This window comes from Centrocercus urophasianus, unplaced genomic scaffold (genome assembly GCF_019232065.1).
Source record: "Centrocercus urophasianus isolate 14NV4802_14NV808 unplaced genomic scaffold, USGS_Curo_1.0 seq_17, whole genome shotgun sequence".
Lineage (NCBI taxonomy): Eukaryota > Metazoa > Chordata > Aves > Galliformes > Phasianidae > Centrocercus > Centrocercus urophasianus.
In genome coordinates this window covers 16,862,760-16,883,621 of record NW_024884722.1, presented here as the reverse complement: position 1 = coordinate 16,883,621, position 20,862 = coordinate 16,862,760, and the positions used below count along the sequence as shown (strand labels likewise).

The window sequence follows — 20,862 nt, the reverse complement described above, 5'->3', positions numbered from 1 at the left end:
GTATGTGCTGTAGTCTGATGAAAATGGGATGATAAGGAGAAGATGACCTGAATTTAATGAAGAGGTTTGTGTATTATAGTTCTGGAGTCTATGATTAATGATTTAAATAGATGTTTCCTTCACAATCTGACTGATGGAGGTGCATTTTTCAATTTCATTCCCTTGTTCTAGCTCTTCACTAAGCCACATCCACCCAGGAATGTTCAGAGTAAAAGTTCATCAGGAAAAGAAGCAGTACTGTCCTTTCAATCAAGTGGAATTCTTCCTCCATTTGTCAGCAGCCTGCAAAACCTGAAGATCTCACCAGTAAAAGGTGCAGTAGGGGCTGTGCTCCATTTTCTGAGCTAATAAGCACTGAATTCTTAAACGGGGTTAATCTGAATTTTTAAGAGCACAAAAGCAGTTGCGCGGTCTTGTATGAATTCACATGAGTTGGTACCAAGATCCCTTCCCTAAGTTATTTGTGGAATATGAATGGACATTCAAAGTACTCAGAATCACAGGATATCCTGAGTTGGAAAGGACACCAAGGTCATCTCCTGGCTCCACATAGATCCTCTCAAAATTATGATATTCATGACAGATCTTGAAACTTATTTTCTAGTGTTCAGAGCAGATTTTTTATGACATCTATATCTTTTTTTTTTTTTTTTTTTTTAATCTTCAGCATTCTGAATATATCAAAGTAAAAGTTAATACTCATTGTTTTCCCTTCTCTTTTTCTCTTTTTATATTCATCAGCAAAGTAAATATGTTCTTTCCCTGCCTCTTTATCTCGGTCTTCATCTTCTTAGTCTGTGATTCTTAAGATGTAGAAATCCTGAAAAATTTCAGTGTATGTACTTTTTAATCCCATGGCAGTGGTGTTTGCATCACACAGCCTTGTGGTGGTAGCAGGCTCCTGCAGCTGTATTCTGAGGCTGTTGGTGAGATGCCCTGCATCCTCTAGTTCATGGCGTATGGTAATCTGCCACTGAAAAGAAGCTTAATGGCAATGCTGTTAAATCCCCTCCTTTGAAGCCGGTTTCCCTCTCTGCATGGATTGATTTATTCAAAAAGGGGGTTTCTGCTCTTGCCTGGAATTGCAGTGGTGGAGAGGGTTTTTCTGTGGACCCAGCCACCACTCACTGAGCCCAGCTGTGGGGCTTGCCAGCTCACCACAAAGCCGTGTAAGGCAATAGCTAACCTTAGCGTTCTAAAAACAATAGAATTAAATACATTCTTTGTCTTGTCAGAATGTTCAAAAGGAGCTGTTGGACACATTGTTCATACTGAGAAAGGCGTCCTGGCCGTTGAAAAAAATAAAGTTTTGATTCCTCCTCTTTGGAACAAAACATTCTGCTGGGGATTTGATGACTTCACCTGCTGCTTTGGTAACTATGGGTCTGAAAAGGTAAAAATAAGAAAAAATCTAAGTGTTTCAGAAATGGATGTTACGTAAGCCCTTGGTTTGTTTGGGAACCATTTTCAGAGGCTGGTGATGAGCTGCTCTGATGGGTGCTGTGCAGTACTTTTTTTGCAGTCAGGCTTTTTGAGAAAAATCAAATTGGTTATTCCAGTGGAGTACAAAATCATTCCTCTGCTGAAAAATGTGATATTTCCCCTCTAAATGATCTCAAGCTTTCCTTCAAGTGATTGTGCTGTCTATCAAATGAAGGAGAAACCTCATTTCATAGGTTGTAAGAACAAAACAAAGTCTCCTAGCCTCAGATTAGAAATTTCATTGTGCAGAACTTTCTGCTGGATATAGATAGGACCATCTGCCAATTCCCCTCTGACTTCCAAGCTTAGTCCAGTGCATTCATTCAATGTAATGCTGCTTCTGTTAAAAATCAAGAGTCTGTGTCACCACACTACTGACCAGGGCACTGGGCAGATTCAGCTTTTCTCTGCTACTAACACACTGATTTGGGGTGTCTTTGGGACAATATTATGATATGCTAAGACACAAATGTTAGCTTGGATACCAAAACAGTGGGGTATGTTGTTCAGCTTGGCTATTACTGCATGTCAAATGGTTATGTTTTTACAGACATATCCACAGTCATTGGACATGAAAAAAAACAGAGATTTACTTTGCTTTCTGTGCCCTATGAAATCACAAAGATTTTTCTGTAAGTTCCAATATTAGTGGTGGCCATAACAACCTGAGCTTTGTTCTTAATTGACATTGAATGCTTGCACGTAGTCACTATATGGTAGCAGAATGAACTTGCTTGAGGTCATGTAGGAAGTCTGTAGTGTGAGGGGATGGAATTCTGGTGTCCTGGGACACTGAATTAATAGATAAAGCAACTTCTCTCTACAAAACATTATTTTACAATATGATCACCACCATTGGCTGGTGATGAAAACAAGAATCTGCCTGCTGCACTCAAAATCTGTACCAGCAGAGGTTACCACTGTCACTTTCACCACTGTTGAAATGCACCTCCCACTGCCTGACTCTGCTGACATCCACTGTTTGGTCTCCATAAACATTCAGCAAGCTTTATGACTGTAAATAGGTACATATTTTTTCTGCATGGAAGAATTCTGTTCCAAAATTTTGCTTCATGCATGCTTCCGTGTCAGATGCTGTTCTGTCAGATTGCCTCTCTGCTGCCATCTGTCACATGGCACCAAAATGGAATGGAATATTGGTAGGAAGGTTCATCTACTGTCATAGCACCATCATGCACATCTGACATTGCGTGCCAACAGAATAAAACAGGAGGTGTTACTTTTGGATGAGCCCTTGTACATAAATTGCAATTGTATATTAACACAGGTGTGGGATAAGATGAGCTTTTCTTTCCTGGGTTTGAAGACCAAGGAGACTGAGTTCAGAAAATGAAATTTGCATGTAATAAATGCATGGTATCACCAGATGAATATTTGCCTGACAGCTGCTTTCTCATACAGAACATGACTACATTTGAGTGCATGGCAGACTGGGGAAAATGCCTCTGTGCTGTGTGTCCTTCAGCAACTACTGTAATCACATCTGGAACAAGCTCAGTTGTGTGTGTCTGGGAACTTTCTTTGGTCAAGGACAAAGTGAAACATCTAAGCTTGAGACAGGTGAGAGACTTTTATTAAAGAAATTTAAAAAAAAAAAAAAAACAAAAGATAACTTTCTTTCTGTCTGATGAGTGAAAGAGAAAACATGCTACAATGAAACAGAAGGACAGAAAAAAGTGATGGTCTTCAGTATAATGTGAAAACCTGCAGTTAGGCCAGGAACTGATTATATGCTTTATACCTATACCTGATTATTACGTATTATGTTTGCTTGTTGGTTTCCTTTTTTTTTTTTTTTTTTTTTTTTTTTGCTTGTTTGCTTTGACAGCATTTCCAAAGTTTATGATGATAAAAAGAAGGGGATAATAAAGCATCTCCTGTCTTCACTTGTACTGCTAGAGCAGTGTGACCCCCAAAACACCCTGTGAACATAACTGATGGAGGTGAACACTTGAGTAGGCAAAAGAATCGATACTTCTCTCTCAACCTGAATTCAGAATTTACTCCATGAGGTAGAGATGGATCCCTACAAGTATATAGTTTGTGACCCCACTGTCCACAGTTGCTTGATGTTCGTTGATTTCGAACTCAACTCTGGTCACCCAGTGACCACATAAATGCAATTTTATTTGCGAAAGTGAATTCTCATGCAAGATTTGTGCAATTTAGCTATGGAGAGTTCTCAACTTTACAAGAAAATATGGAGTACTATCATATCCAAAAGGCAGCCTATCACCTCTTTTCCCTAAGTATTCAAGAGACAGAAACCTCTCTGCCATTCTCAACTGAATTAATAAACTGTGCATCGAATGCTCCAGATGTGACACTTCTGTTCAAATGCTTTGGAGGGATATTCAGGAGATGTTTTGGTGCTTTTTATTCCAAAAACTTTTTATTTGTCATTAAATAACATGAGAACATCAATTCCCATTAGGAGGCCAGAGAAGCTTCAAGACCTTCATTTATCTGAAATATTGGGATGTTGAAATTACAAGGGAAACAGTTCAGAGTACCCTTTTTTTTGTTTCTGAGATTTATGTTAAAAATAGGAGACAAGGTCTTCAGTGATGACCTTTTAATCACCCTGCTTAATATTCTAAAACAAGAGATGGACATAGAAAAGGAAGAAATAACAGTAGAGAAAATGTAAGCAGTAATCTTCATAACCATCAAAATGATACCAATCTGGGGATCTGCTTGAGTTTCAAGCAACTCATTGAAGAGGCTGTTTTATCTTCAGTGCAATGCCTTTCACTTTTGTTAAAGGAAATTCAGAATCAGCTTTGCTGATGTGTTCCACTGTGATTAAACTGATACTACCCATTAGTCCATTAAAAGGCATGAGGTCATTCAGTGACAAATGTTGTATCTATTTTTTTTTTTTCTTTACTTGCAGAGGTTTTGGTTTTTGATGACTGGCATAGATGTAAATTTGTACTAAATGACTTCCAGTGAATTACATGCTGCTTTCATGTCATTCAGTGTTTTGTAGGGGCTATTTTTTTTCTTTTTCTTTCTTTTTTTTTTTTTTTTTTTTCCTGAGCAAAAGAATGGTATCATCTTTCCTGAGAGAGTGAGCTTTGCTTAAGTAAAGCTGATGTGCTATAAAGTGGATGCTATTCACTTATCAGTTGTCTCATGGGACTGACACATTCTGGTTTGGAATGTAGTAAAGTGCAGAAACTGTGTTTCACCATAAAAAGTCTCTTTTTCCTCTCAAGCAGGGGCTGCTTCCACAGTTTTCTGGAACGCTAAAGATTGAACATAATAGCCTCAGTTATTGATCCATGCAATTTACTGGTTCCCTTAGTATTCAAGAGCAGAGCAACCCATGCAGTCAAACCCCCAGAATTTTTGGGCCAAATGAACAACCAGGCTGGAGAAGTCCTCAGGCAAGCTGTGCCCTGTCTGCTGTGCAGACCTGCCAGGGAGGTGCTGAACACAGATAGCTGTGGAGAAACTGTGCCCATGTCAGCCAGTTAAGCTAGATGGCCAGAAACCGGTTTAATTTTCATGGACTGAGCGTTCCTGCAGTGAAGCTGATCCTCTTTTATTTTTGGTTGATATTCGTGAATTTACTGCGGACGCAGGCCTCTCAGTTTTTCCCCAGTCTTCACAGAGGAATAATGAGATGTTAGAGAGCTACAGCACTTGTCTGTTTTTTGCATTAATGCATACTGAAACACTGGTGAATTGAAGCTGAGATTTTTAGCTGAGCTCAGATCTATATTTCTTTTCCACACTTAGCTTGCATTTAAAACACTTTATCACCAAGCAGGAGGTCTTCCTGAGTTAAAAATGAAAAAACCTTGATTAAAATTTGCATAGAAGCATAGCTTGTCTGGCAATATGGATGCTGTCACAGTAGGTATGCTTCCTTTCATCCTTCTGAGGAAGGGAGGGGAAATTTGGAGCCCCTGATCTTGCCCTATCCTAGCCCTTTCTGCAGTGGTCCTGTTTAGTTCTTGAACACAGACGTGAGTTTATCCCAGCCCTTTGTAAACAGATTGTTCTACATCCAAAGTTACTGCAGAGAACGTCTGAGGACCACTGTTGGAGAGAAGACCCAATTTTTGTCAGTATTTTAAATTGATGGCTCTCTTCAATAGAATACATTGCAAACTGAAATTCATCCCTTGCAATTGCAAGACACCTTCTGTACATCATAGGCTGCTACAGCTCAGCTGTACCAGTGGGTTATCTTTGAATACTGTTGTCCTAATAACCTTGTCAACTGGTAGCACGTGCTAGACAGCAAGACTTCAGTCTGACAGTCACAGGCTGGAAAAGAGTATGAGATGTGTCTGCAAAAATCATTTGAGATATGTGGCTCTCTGACACAGACCCTGAAGATCTGGTAATTATGTCATGTAGAAAAAGTCAGTGAGGAGTATGCAGTTACTGTTAAAACCAGCAATAAAACTGGTGGCTCTAATTTTTCACAGTAAGGCAGTTAAAAATTGAACCCTGAAAGGCTTTCTAGGAAAGTTGTGGAAGTCTTTCTCTGCCCTACAGAATTTAATGTCATTGGTGATTAAGCAGCAGAAATGTTGTTGTCACTTGAGAATGCCGCAAATTACACAACTGTCGTTAGCATATTTCTGTCTATGATTTCTGTGACATTAAATTGCCTAAAATGCAATTTACTTATGTATTTGTTATAAAATTGTTTCAAGTTAAACTAGGTATTTTGTATGACTTTGAAACCTGGGAAACAGAAAAAAATGTGCTGGATTAATGATTGATGTGAGAGGAATTAGCGTATGGTTTTTTAAAGTAAAAATTCTCCCACAAATGCTATTTTTATTCTGAACTAAAATTGGAAAAATGTTAGTGCTTGTTCGGTAAAAGAGAAAGAAACATTTGATACGTTTTATTTTAAAATGATTTCTAAATTTTGAAAAGTGATAATTCTCAAGTCCAAATTCTACTTGCTTTAGACAGTCTTGACTGAAGTAAAAGGTGATGATTTGTTTCTGCACGCAAACCACTGTGGTAGACTCAGAAATGTAAGCCAGTTCAGTTGTTCCACTGAGTTACTGGGCAACTTGGATCAAGTCATTTAATCTCCTTGGAGACTGAACTTTCGTAAACCACAAGTTGTAGACAAGAATAATTCTGTAAGATACTTCAGGATTTTTGCTTCATACCATTTTCAGTTCTCTGAAATCTGACTGGACAGTCTGACTGGATTGTTTGTTCTAACTAAGTAAATGGCAGTAGGATTGCAGTTCTCTCATAATTCAGCCACCCTCTGATTTGTTGGTTACTTTTCCCTCACTAGGCTTTGTATGGGCACTCTCAGGCAGTGACCTGCCTTGCTGCATCTGTGACCTACAGTATCATTGTGAGTGGATCTGATGACAGAACCTGCATCATTTGGGACCTGAACCATCTGACGTACATAACCCAGCTTCCTGCCCATGGAGCGAGTCTCTCTTCTGTTGCCATCAACAATTCAACAGTAAGATCTTCATTTATCATCTTTCTTCTGATGCATCCGTGAACATTTTATGATAACTTAATGGGTACTCTTCCCAACAGAAAAACATCCTGAGTCTGATGCATTGATTTTTTTTCTTTGTATTGAGACTGCTAATAGTCTTCTTAATGATGAGAGGGGAGCACTAAAAGCAACATCTTAGACTGAGTAGCTAAGCAGAAGCATCTTTGGGTAGGTAGGCAGCAGGATTAAAAATCTTTTAGTTTACAGAGCGTGAAGTATTGGATCTGGCTCACCCATAGCCTTGTTGCTTCCATTATTCCATTAATCTCTCCTGACGTTCATGAAACAGACTGCGGCCAGCTAATACCTGTTGGACCTCAGTCTGCCACCTCAGCTGACAACTTTCTTACACCCTTGTAGTGACAGTGTTGTTTTCTTTTTGCTTTCCCTGCTACCACCAGCTGAGAAGCATGCTGCTGATAGCAATGGCTGGATTTGCCTTTACCAGCAGTGGAAAAATTCTTGCTGTGGTCTGGGCATAGCTGTAACTGCATGCATGCTGATAGGAAAATATTCTGTGTTGGATTTGAGCTGTAAACACTCTTGGTGGGATTTTTTTTTTTTCCAACCTTCTATCTTCCAAGAATGTTGCTTGTACATTTGTTTTTTATATGTCTTTTAGTATACTAGAGCAGGGTTCCAGCTGCCCAGACAATTTGAGCATGCATCGAGCACTGTGGTTTGTACTAAGAGAGGCAAAGTTATTTAATAGCAGTAAGACGAAGTAGACATTCTCTACTTAACCTGTGTCATATTAGAGTTCTACTAACCATACAGTCTGATGGCTGATGATTGAGGATGGGATTTAATTAGTCTGTTCAGTGTCAGCTCAGCACTCAGCCCCAGGGATCTTGCTTAGCATTACGTGGCTGTTGGCTTTGAGCAGCCAACTCACAATACCTGGTGATCCCTTGAGATGGTAGTTAAAATTGTACTAAGCATTCAGAAACAATTGGGTGGGCTGGCAAAAAAAAAAAAGCCATGGGCTTCAGACCTCAAGATAATGGAGTCCTCTTCATCTTGCACATCAACTTACCATTAACTGTAGCTGTTTGAGCTGGTGGCCCTTCATCTGAGCTATTGAAAAATAGGATGGTCTGTGCCAGGAACATTGTGATGACGGAGCCAAAAGCAGTTCTCCAGCTTGCTGGATTGTAAATGGTAAAACTGATTGGACAATAGCCTGCAGAAAGGTTCATTTAACCTTGAGAAACCTTGGGAAATTATGTTTGAAGGAGAAAGCATAGCAGGATGTTTCATTTTGAAACTTTAGTTTAAATTACGTCTTTATATAGTGTAGTGAAGATAGAAATAATGCTTACATTGCATTAAGTATTTCAGTTGACACAGAATTATGATTTTGGTAATGAGGTTTTTTTTCTTGAAAAATTCAAAACATTTTGAAACAAAGATTTGTAGGAAACAAAGTTCAGAATATCATGTACTCCCATGCTGATGAGTTTGCTGAAATTTAATCTCTTTAATTACTGGTAATTCTGTGTTAAATATGCTATATTTGTTTTATCTTCAGAATTCTGAAGAATTCTGCCCTCCAGTGTGAAAAGCTCTGTGCTCAAATAGGCAGAGATGAAGTACAACATTAGTAAACTGGGCAGCCTGATCTAGTTGTGGATATCCCTGTTCATTGCAGGGGAGCTGAACTAGATGACCTTTAAAGGTCCCTTCCAATTCTAAGGATTCTACAGTTCTAGTTGATTTAAACCAGATGCGCACTGCTAGCTTGAAGGGCACACCAGCCATTCCCAGAATCATTGACTTTGCTGGTACTATTCTATTTAACTAGTTCTTAGAATGCATCAAGGGTGAAAAGTGTGGGTGGAATTTCAGTTAGTTTGTTGATCAGATTTAAAGGTACAGCACTGGCTTTTGGTTTTCTAAGTTACTTGCTTCAAGGGATTATGTGTGCATTTGCTCCTTATGTACGGTCAGACCATGAACCTTCACTGAAAGAATAGGAGAAATACTATTGCAAAGATGTTTTCTGAATTGAATGTGCAGCTCACTGAATGCTGAGCTGGTTATTGCTAGAATGCAAAGCAGTACAAAAATGCGATGACATTAAGCTCCCTGTGAGGGGCAGAGGAAGATTGTGAAATCACCAAAGGCTTCACAGCTAAGGAAGTAAGCACTATGTCCTTATTTAACAGAACGTTTATTTGTATATCAGTAAAATTTAAAAGCTCTAGTTCTGGCCCAGAATCTGCACTAGGTGCTGGCTGCATACAGTTGCTGTCCCTGGCAGTAGCTGGGGATCAGCTGATGCTCTGCAGGGCTATGCGCTGACTGAAAGGTAAGGGCAGAACATAGCAGTTAGCTTTCTGTACTCTTTTCTTTGTTTACCTCTTTTTCTATGATTCTTTGAATCCTTTGTCATGTTCAAAAATTCTTTCTTGATGGGTAAGGAGAGGATTCGATTGCCTTACGTAAAGGTAACAGACTTATCTTGGTGCAGCCCGCTGTGCTGTAACCCTGCGCAGTCTGTAGGCTGCCTGGCTGTGTTTTGTACCCAGGATTGCAGAATGGTACTGAGAACCTCCTTTGGTCCCCCCCTGCCCAGTTGTAGGAAATGAATCTCAAGGTTGTTTTTGTGTTTAGCATGAAACAAGGCATTGCTTTTTTCCTTTTTTTTCCTATTTTCTGACACAGCATCAGGTGATCTGTATCTGACATGTCTGTGCATTTTTATCAACAGTTGGAGCTAAGATCATTTTGGCAAGTCAAGAGCACAAAACTAGAAAAACAAGTATTGAGGCTTGCATACTTAGGAGGATGTGAAGGAAAGAGATGCTGAGATAGTTTGAATAAAAAGTGCCAAGTAATTAAGTGCTTAGAACCAGCAAGACTACAGGAGGGTGGAAGTAGACTGCAGGGTGTGATGTTCTGTGGATATTTGATAGCCTCAAACTATTTTGTAAAAGGAAATGTCATTCAAAGTGTCACCCAGTGTCTTTTATTTTACGAATGGGCATTGCAATTCTAGCCCAACTTACTAAATGGTTTCTGTTGAATATGTGAAGGCCTCCCCACCTTGAACCAAAAGTTTACTGCTGATTTGCATCCTTCTAAATCCATTAGCTCTGCCCTCCTGTGAGAAGAACAAGTGTAGGATCTTGAAAACGTTGCCTGTTGTTATGTTACAGGGTGATATTGCCTCCTGTGCTGGATCTTACCTCCACCTATGGACAGTCAATGGCCAGCCTCTTGTGAGTGTTAACACCACCTGCAGCCCCAAGAGCTGTATTGCTTGCTGCTGCTTTGCTGAAGTGATGGACTGGGATACACGCAGCATTGTCATCACAGGAAGTACAGATGGAGTGGTCAGGGTAGGTGGCCGGGGGTGAGAAAAAGGGGAATCCTAATTCAGTGTAAACCTGAATGGAGAGACAGAGCTACTAAAAGCCCATGCCACTTTCTGAACAGGGCAGCACAAGGGAAAAAAACTGAAAACTGGAGTAAAGACTTCCTTCTTATCAGGTTGTGTCCTCCTCGATGAGGAGTGTCTGTCATTTGGGAAGAGTTTTGAAAATACGCTTTTCAATCTGGTTTGTTTTTGAAAGCAAAACTGTTATTGCCCGTCAGAAATATGTTTGTGTTTCTAGGAAAAACAGTTCCTCACAGGGAAAATGTAGTGCCTGGCACTTCTGTAGCACTTGCTAGTGGGTGTCAATGCGTTGCCTAAAAAAAAAAATCAATATCCACTGCCTTTGTTTCATAAATGGAGACATAGATGTGGTGCTGGTGAGAAAAGCACTGAGATTCACTTTTGCATAAGTCAGTACTACAGAACCCTTCGGGATCCATAGTTTCTGAGAGTTTGTTCACAGCTTAATTTATTACATCATGTTCTCAGGAGCAGAAGGTTTTTCTGGTTCTGCCTCCAGTCTGGTGAGAGAGCTTCCTGGATGACTGGAATCATGGCTACTGCCTTGTTTGGAAACCCTGCCAGCTCCCCCCATACCTTTCTCCAGTGTGACACACTGTAACACGGTGGAGGGGAGAACCATGCCAAATCCTGCTCAGATCATAAAGTCCAATTTTCACCCCTTACTAGGAAGAAAACAGCCCTGTCTCCCATGTGATTGTTCTGTTACAATCTGTTGTGTTTTTTCTTTCTTCTCCTTTCCTCCTCTTTGCTGGCACAGCTGTGGAAGACTGAATACACCACTGGCCCAGAGCAAGCTGCTGGCCTGAGCTCGCAGAGAGGAACTGTGGGAGAGGCAAGCAGCCCAGGTATGACCGTAGTGGGCTGTGAACTTCAGGCTGACTTACTGCAGCCCTTGTTTTATTCTGAGAAAGAGGGGGTGTGAGAGCAAAGTGGCATGGCTGAGAGGGTTCAGGCAGTGATAAAGTGTGACTGTAACCAGCAACAGTAGTGGGTAGTCACTGCCATGCCTTAGAGAGACAGAAGGGCTCTCAGCCACTAGTCTCATGGACAAATCTGATGCGGATGAAGCTGATAGGTTCTTCATAGGTTCCATTAAGCTTGACAGGCCACCTTTCTGCATAAACCTATGAAACTAATGAACTATCCTAGTGCCATAAATCCCACTTCGTTAGCATATCTGCTGGTAGCCTGTACTAAAGTGTGCTGAGACATCAAAGCAGGCAGGTTGTTGTCTGTGCTGCCTTAAATGAGGTCAGAGTTCCTCCAAACCAGTTGGATTCCAGCAGCATGGTGCTGTATATTGAAAGCAGTGCCAAGCCGATGCCCTGTAGTTCTTACAGAGCCGAGATGTACAAGGTGACAGTGCTACAGCACTGGCTGGTATTAAAAACAACTCAGGCTCACTTTTCTGTTCTAACAAACACAGGAACTGAAGCCTGCCAGGGAGCTTTACAGGCATGTCCTAATAGCACAGCTTGCTTCTGTTCGCAACACATTTCATTAAAAAATAAAAAAAGAAAAAAAAAAGAAAAAAAAAAGTTGTGTTGTTAACATGTATAATTTATGCCACTTATTTGCTCTGAACCTCATTAGACATTCTCTGTTGCTTTGGTTGTGGGCATACGGTTTACATAAAGGTAGTTGTAGATGTAACATCTGCATGAAAAGATATTATGCAGTAATTGGGCATTACCACTGAGATCTTCAGAAGTGCTGTTTGTGGAACTTGGCATCTGAAGTATACTTAGATTGAGATGCAGAAACATAGGTACAGAGGCATATTGAAAATGCCAGACCAGATGCCCGTCTTGCCTTTTGTTACATCTATGAGAGTAGGTAGAGCCAGATGCTTCTAGAGAAGGAGCAAGAACACTAGAGATGCCAGATGTGAGGCAGTCTGCCTGCAGAAGCTGGGCTGGTTTGGTTTCACTGCAGTCTCTAATCAGAGATTGATGCAAGTCAAAAAACAGGTTTTAACACTTTCCAGAATCCTTGTAGCGTTCAGCAGTCACTTTGCAGATTCTTTTTCCATGTAGAAGCATCTAATTAATTTTAAGAATTTTCTAAACTCTTGTCCTTCACTCCCTGTGGTAAATATTTCCATGTTAGTTTTACTCAAATACAATTGCATAGTTTTTGTCTGTCAGCAAAGTGAGATTTTTGCTTTAAAAAAAAAAAAAATTAAAAAAGTAATCTTCTTCACCCATTTTCTAAGCTAGGACTTAAAAGCTGCCCATGGGAGCACAGCAAGATGCTTCTGTTTGTGCCTTTTTAATGCAGGATCATAAAGGAAGACATGCTTTAATTAGGCATCTTTTGGGGTGTATGTACACACACCTGTTCTCGCACAAGTGTAAGGAAGCATGTTCTCAGATGCATGCAGCAGCAGCATTCCTTATTGAAGAGCTGAAGAGTGATCAGCACTGTGACATTCTCCCTTAAAGTATCCAGATGATTTCAGAATTATTTTAAATGGCCAAGTATTCCCACATCTCATTCTGCACATTAAAGAAAATAAAATTAATACAAAACACAAGTCATTAAGAAGACTAAAGTAACTATGATTGAATTATGTTGTTAGGTCTCTGTATGTATGTGTGTGTATGTGAAATGTTCTCAGCATTTAATTATTGGCTCTGTTACGAGCAGATTTAGATAAGTTGATAATAACAGGGCTTTATGTAATTTCTTTTTACTAGGCAATTATGAGCTGTATTATATCTTGGCAGCAAGGTATTGTGGGGCATCTTATTAAACACAGAGCCAGTGAAAACTGATGAACAATTTTGCTGAACTAGGCATGCAATTTAGAAAGCAATAATACACAAATCCAATTTAGCACACAATTGATACAGCCACACGTCAGCACATGTAACTATCATAGCCACAAATTAAATTGGGATGGGCCTATTTTGCAACAGCACAGGTTGGGATTGAATGTATTTGTTCTCAACAACTTGCTGACTGTAAATAATAACAATCCCTTCCATGCTGCCCCCTAGACACTTTCTAAATATTTATTTTTTTAAACCAAACAACAGGTAACAAGTGTGGAAAACATCTTGTTCTCTTTCGGGAACTGAATCCCAGCCTTGCCTTGTCAGGGAAGCCAAGTAAGAACAGCCCAACAGTGACAGCGCTTGCTGTGTCCAGGTAATGGTTCTGTCCTTTGCATTGTAGCCTATGCCTGGCAGGGGACAATGCGTCATCCTCTGTCCTAAATTCTCAGGTTATTTTATTCTGAACTTTGTGTTTTGTTTTTGTTCTGTTTGTGAGTTTTTGTTTGGGGTTTGCTTTTTAAATTTCATTCAAATTCTTTGCCGAATTCAGTCATTCTAGGAGCTGGCCTGGCTAACAACATTACATGAAGGGTGTTGGGACTGGCAATGGTCAGGAGAAAGCCCAGAAGAAGCAGCAGCTTTTGAGTAGAATAGTTGGAGAGATTAGTGGATGCTATGCTGTCTCTATACCACAGGAAAAACACTGTCCGAGCAATTGTTGGAGATGCCATCTCCTGAGAAGAAATGTAATATGGAAGTTTCTGGCTAAAGGATAACTTTGCAGTTAAACTCAGCTTGCACAGCCAGCAATACTTTAGTTTATTCAATCCCCCTCTTGCAGTGTCATCTGGTGTAATGTTTGTTGCTGTCTTCTAGCCCATGATGTTGCAATGTTCTGTAAAACAGCTGCTCTCTTCATCTCCAGAAGTGCTGGCATTTTGATGGTTGCTAAAATGATCCCTGTATTTTCTATACTGAGAGCTAGAGTTCTTCGTGTGATACTTATATGCATGGAAAGTGGGAAGGTGTTGCTGACTCTGCATGCAGCAAAGCTTTCAGTATGCTGACAAGTCTGAATTCTGAAGCTGCCCAGGTGATTTAGTTAACAATTACAGATTCTTCGGATCAGAGGAGGTTAAAAGCACCAGATCTGGATTGATCAATTACAAATAACACTCTGAAATTCAGGAAAACGTGAATCTATTTCTAAGTTCAGTCTTTTGTCTAGTCTAGATCATTGTTAACATGAGAGATTACTTGCTGCCCTGCCTGTTGCATTCTCCCAATTGCTGCACATAGAGGAGAATGCCTTATCGTATTTACTTCTTATTCTTAAACATTTTTTTCTCTCTTTTTCAAGAAATTCCTCCAAAATTCTAGTTGGTGATGAATGGGGAAGAATCTGCTGCTGGTCTGTGGATGGGTAGGAAGGACTGATCAGGAACTCGTGTTTTCAGCCTTTTGAATGGAGAGAAAAGAGCATGAAAGAGTCAGAGACATCAGAAGCATATGTCTGGGGACTGAATCTCAAAGGAATTGTTGGAGTGAGAGTGCAGTCAGCTTTCTTCAAATCAAATAATGGACTCCAAAGCTGTGGGAAAGACACTGACAGACATACAGATAACAAGAATTCATGGTATTTGTCCTTGGAAAATTTCTGTATTTTAAATGTTATTTTAAATACTGAATTTGACATAATACTTTGTTGTTCACAAATAAACGCTTGCAAATAAAGTATTCTTGATTTGTGCTGAAGAGCAATGTAGCTTAGTAAAATGGACCAATTCTAATTTTACTGTCACGACATCAAAAACTACTGAATCTTCAAACTGTTGTTAACTGAATTTGTAGCAGAATCTTTGTTCTTACCAACATTACAAGTCTCTTCTTGACATTCCTCCCTCCTGAATCTGCATTATTTTCCCCCTCCTGCCTTCTTTCTTGGACATGTTGTGATGTTACCTTGACTGTCAGTATCACTACTTAATTTCATAATCATTCTTTGTGGTAGAAGTGGATTTTTGCATTGTAAGAAAGCTGAGGCCATAATATAACAAATACAAATGTGATTTATGTTCCTAGTTGAAATGGAGGAAGTGTGAAAAATCAAGCTCCTTAACATTTTATTAGCAAATTTGAGGGAACTATTGCTGATATATATATTGCTGATAATTCCCCCTCACTTCTCCTGTCTTGCTTTGGTAAATAAGTTGTATGTCTTAGCTTATTAAGGGAAGGCCTGAGAAACCAGTTAGGCAGAGTGGCTTCCTGGACATCACAGCCTGGATAAGGATGGAGCCTGGATGAATACAGAAGACACTGTGTCCGTGAAGGTCTGTGTGTTCGTATCTGCATATGTACCATTGGACAGCCAGAGCCACAAGAGTTCCGTGATTTCCACTGCACTGACTGCTTAGTGCTGCAGGAGAGAAGCCATGTGTGTGCTGTGCTGAACAGGAACGTGCAGAACTGCTGTATGTCATAATCTTGGTGCTTAGAAACTTGCAAGCATCGTTTGGAGGAATCAGGAGTAGATTTTACTTGTCTTGCTTATACACCATCTTTTGTTTTCCTGTAGGCCAGTGTTTTGTTCACAGCTTGTGTTCTGAACTATATTGTTGAATGAGCAAGATTTCCTATGGCAAACATAGATTTCCTGGCTTCCCCAGTGTCAAGACAGATCCCTTTCCTCATGTCCTGCCTAACCTCCATCTTGAGTGAAGTAATCACCTATAGTAATTAGTGATCAGCTCAGGAAGGCTGCATTATGTCTACACAGATGACCTCCCTGGTTAAATTTCCTAACCTCCCAAGTGCATGACCTGATGACTCCAATACCAATACCAATACCAATACCACCTCCAATACCACCTTTCTGTGTTTGGTGAAAACATGCACTTGGAAGTTGGCCAAAATTCACCACCCTTATTTCAGATAACCCTCTTTTCACGCCCAGCTTTCTTGAGGACTGGAGAAAGATCAAATGCCAGAGAGTTCAACAATTAGGTACACCTCCTTTTTAAGTTTTCTCTCTCTGCTTGCATTCCTTAAAAGTAAGCTGTCATTTGGTTACACAGCAGGATTTGGACTCCTTTCAATTGTGAATATAGCTTTGCTGAAACATAATAAAGGAAATTAAGAGCCATGGAAAAAGCTTGCTACCCATGCTTTCATTTACCTACTGGACTTTTTGATGGCTTCCTAATTATCTGCTCCCTTTGTGTTTTCATCTAGCCTGTCTTTGCCAGCAGTAGACATTCCCTTTCTTAGAGCCAGCTCCAGAAACTACTTTGCTGCCCACACAGCAGCACTAATGGTACACGTCCTCTAGATAGCAACCTGGCTTTGTCAGGCATAAGCAGAGGCCACTTGAAGGTGCAGATTAACTGTGCATGGATTTGGCAGGCTAATCTCCTTGAGCCTTACATTGTTTTTCTTACATCTACAGAGAGACATCAAGTTGTGGATCACAGAACAAATCCAGAGTGTATGTATGAATGGGAGTCATCAGGTTAAGAACAGAAGTCTTTATGAGCCAACCTTTTCCAATACTCAAGGATATTTAATCTGGGAGAATATAATAGCTTCTCTAATAGCTAATGGGATGTAGGGGTGGAAGATCTAGAATATGTTTTTGAAAATAAGCAGGTAAAGCAATTCCACAGCAAATGCTTTCAGCATAACTCCATTGCTTCTGTAAGAGGCATGATGCAGACATCACTAGAGCATTGTAATGATCTCAGAAGCAACTTTTGCGAAGTGTAAGTAGCTTGGGGTGAGAATTACCTTTAAAAGAAATCCAGTCCTATTAGAAGACAAAATGCAAAACAAAGGTGCAGTCTTAACTCTGTCCTCTAGGTAAACCAAGAAGTAAAATATACAAGAGCACAATGTTTACATGACTTTAAAAAACAGCTTAATCTAATTGGGGACTGTGAAACCTAAAATGCCTCAATTGCATACATTTGGTTTTTGCACAGACCATGCTGCCTCCTGGTTCTGGAATAGGAGTTTTATAATTGTTACAGTGAGCACTGAATACTGTCTGATTTCTGTTGGTCTGATAAGAAGCCCTGCCTTCTTATTTTATTGACACTACAGGAATAACCAAAATATGATGCAAAGTGTAGTAATGTAAGTTGTTGTCTTTGAAGGTTGCAGTTGGTGAACAAGCAAAAGACACTTATTTGCTTTGACAGTGAGACCATGCACCTTATAAACAAGGGATTCTGGTAATTTTACTGAAATAACTGTGGTTGCTGCCAACCTAGGAGTTAGTTTGTTTGGGAAGGTGAAATGCTCATTTGCTCCATAACTTTTGCCTGTCCTCTGCCTGTGATCTCATTTTTTTGACTTTGATTGTGCAAGGGCTCAGCTGCTGTCGTAAGGAGTGTAGCATCACATGGTGTTCCTGACGGGTTGAAGCTCTGGGCTGCTTTTGGCTCTTCAGAGGCCGATTATGAGCTAAATATATATTCAATATTTGGTCTGTATATTTACAGGCCCTTCCCTGTGCAATGCTAGGTCTGTGATAAGTGGGAGGAGGCCCACTAGAAATCTACTCAAGCAGGTCTAATTGTACCAAATAGAACGGCTCAGTAGAGTGGAAAATAGTCCTCATATATCTACCCGAAGAAGATAATGACCTTTTAAATAACAGAAGCAATTTTATTTCAATACTCCAATTACTCTGAACTCTCAAATGTCAAAGTGCTGGGCACTTTCAAAATAACTTAATTTAGACATTTATAGCACTTAGACATCGCTAGTTTCTTATCTAACCTAATTATGGGTTGTACAGGAAATTGCAAAGCATCCCAATTAATGTTATTTTTTATAGTGATACATGGAAGTGGCCTTTGCCATTTGCTGTCATCATGTGCACAGTGATTTACTCATTTGGACTTTTGAGTTGGTTCCCTATCAGGACAGAGCACTTCTATTCTCTGACTGATCTTTGAAAGTAAGTGAGGAAGAAGTAGGGGTAGAAGTGAATGTAGTTATGTTTGCCTGGGGGATTTGAAGGGCACAAATTTCAGTAAGAGCAGAGTGACTTTGCAAGGCAGGACCATTTCAGGCATGAAGATGCCATATAGAATAATATCAGCTGGCTTGCAGCTTCTCTGAGTACTTAGGCCAGGATTCTTCAATTACCTCTCAGCCTTGGGATGAGTGCAGTGGAATGAGGCCTCATTTTTCCTGAAGATAATCCAAATGGATCTATGTTTAATTTCTCAGAGACGTGGAGCTGTAATTAACTGTGTAACGTATCTGCTGTCAAATATGTCCAGTGCCAGCACAGAAGATGAAGTTAAAACAAAACAAAACAAAACCCAAAGAAGATCTCATTTCGTGAGGTTCTCTACGTACAGAGCCATAATGCACTGTTGTGTTCTTATTCACTTTCTTATTGTGAAATATTGCTGCTGGATTTTAACCAGAGTTCAAGAAGCATTTGGACAACACTCTCAGAAATATGGTTTGAATTATGGGTGGTCCTGTGTGGAGCCAGGAGATGGAGTATATGATCTTTGTGCACCCCTTCCAACTCAGGATACTTTACAATCGTTTGATCCCCTGGCGTTTGATGTATGAGAGTGCCAGGTTTTGCACAGCAAGAAGTTTGACTGCACAGACTTGTGTTATTTACTGAAATAAAGAACCTGTGCAGCTCTCAGGTAGAAACATAACAAAGGCTTCATTTCTGACTGGGCAGTCAAAGATTGAAAAGCCTCTGAGGGTTGGGCAAAGAAAACAGCAATGTTGATGAAGAGCAAGAAAGTTAACATAGTATGATGGCAGGAGAGGTAGGGTTCTTGCCCTACCTATTGTTGCAGTCAGTAGAGCATGTTGCTTTGTTTAGCCTCTGAGCAGAATGTGCAATACACTAGCACTACAATACACTACACTAGCAATATGCTAGCCACTGGCGTGAAAAGGAATAAAAAACTCTTTTATAAATACATTAACAGTAAGAGGAGGACAAAGGAGAATATCCACTCTTTGCTGGATGAGGCTGGGAATGTGTCTACTGAGGATAAGGAAAAGGCAGAGGTTCTGAATGCCTTCTTTACGTCTGTCTTTAAAAGTCAGACCAGTTATCCTCAGGATACTCCTCTCTCTGACCTGGTAATCTCGGCTGGGGAGCACACTAACCCCCCTGTGATTCTGGAGGAAACAGTCAGAGACCTACTGCTCCAACTGGACTGCCACAAGTCGATGGGGCCAGATGAGATCCACCCGAGAGTGCTGAGGGAACTGGCGGAGGTGATAGCCCAGCCGCTTTCCATCATCTGTCAACGCTCCTTGTTGACTGGTGAGGTCCCAGAAGACTGGAGGCTTGCCAATGTGACTCCCATTTATAAGAAAGGTCGTAAGGAGGATCCGGGGAACTACAGGCCTGTTAGCCTGACCTCGGTGCCAGGGAAGGTTATGGAGCAGATCGTCTTGAGGGAGATCATGCGGCATGTGCAGGGTGACCGGGGGATCAGGCCTAGCCAGCATGGGTTCATGAAGGGCAGGTCCTGCTTGACCAACCTGATCTCCTTCTATGATCTAGTGACCCATCTGGTGGATGAGGGAAAGGCTGTTGACGTGGTCTACCTAGACTTCAGCAAAGCCTTTGACACTGTCTCCCACAGCATTCTCCTGCAGAAGCTGGCAGCCAGAGGCTTGGATGGATACACTCTTGGCTGGGTAAGGAGCTGGTTGGAGGGCCGGGCACAGAGAGTGGTGGTAAATGGAGTCAAATCCAGCTGGCGACCGGTTGTGAGTGGTGTTCCCCAGGGGTCGGTGCTGGGGCCTGTCCTCTTCAATATCTTTATTGATGACCTCGATGAGGGCATCGAGTGCACCCTCAGTAAGTTTGCAGATGACACCAAATTGGCTGGAAGTGTGGATCTGCCTGGGGGTGGCGAGGCCCTACAGAGGGATCTGGACAGGCTGGAGAGCTGGGCTGAAGCCAATGGGATGAGTTTCAACAAGGCCAAATGCCGGGTCCTGCACTTCGGCCACAACAACCCCAGGCGACGCTACAGGCTTGGGGCGGTGTGGCTGGAGGACTGCATAGAGGAAATGGACCTGGGTGTATTGATTGATGCTCGGCTGAATATGAGCCGACAGTGTGCCCAGGTGGCCAAGAAGGCCAATGGCATCCTGGCTTGCATCAGAAACAGTGTTGCAAGCAGGAGCAGAGAGGTGATTGTTCCCTTGTATTCAGCACTGGTGAGGCCGCACCTCGAGTACTGTGTCCAGTTTTGGGCCCCTCACTGCAAGAAAGATATTGAGGCCCTGGAACGTGTTCAAAGGAGGGCAACAAAGCTGGTGAGGGGTCTGGAACACAGGCCATATGAGGAGAGGCTGAAGGAGCTGGGAATGTTCAGCCTGGAGAAGAGGAGGCTCAGGGGAGACCTCATTGCTCTCTATAACTTCCTGAAGGGAGGTTGTAGTGAGCTGGGGGTCGGCCTCTTCTCTCGTGTCATTAGTGATAGGACCAGGGGGAATGGCTTCAAGCTACGGCAGGGGAGATTCAGGCTGGACATGAGGAAGTATTACTTTTCAGAAAGGGTGGTCAGGCACTGGAACGGACTGCCCAGGGAGGTGGTGGAGTCACCGACCCTGCGGGTGTTCAAGGAAAGACTGGATGTTGTGTTGAGGGACATGGTTTA

The 20,862-nt window shown here is 41.2% G+C and overlaps 1 protein-coding gene across 4 annotated transcripts in view; it reads left to right on the top strand.

The window, feature by feature from the left end:
• The window catches only part of WDFY4 (WDFY family member 4), a 127,763-nt gene extending 112,386 nt beyond the window's left edge, over nt 1-15,377 (top strand). For 2 of the 4 annotated variants that reach the window (XM_042818027.1, XM_042818026.1), the window contains exons 56-63: nt 172-313; nt 1,236-1,393; nt 2,905-3,063; nt 6,788-6,967; nt 10,171-10,353; nt 11,173-11,260; nt 13,457-13,568; nt 14,556-15,377. In XM_042818027.1, coding sequence (XP_042673961.1) covers nt 172-313; nt 1,236-1,393; nt 2,905-3,063; nt 6,788-6,967; nt 10,171-10,353; nt 11,173-11,260; nt 13,457-13,568; nt 14,556-14,622 — 1,089 coding nt within the window. In that variant the 3' untranslated portion in view covers nt 14,623-15,377. The other 2 variants (XM_042818029.1, XM_042818028.1) reach the window with 2 other exon arrangements.
• Nucleotides 15,378-20,862: the final 5,485 nt, after the last annotated feature.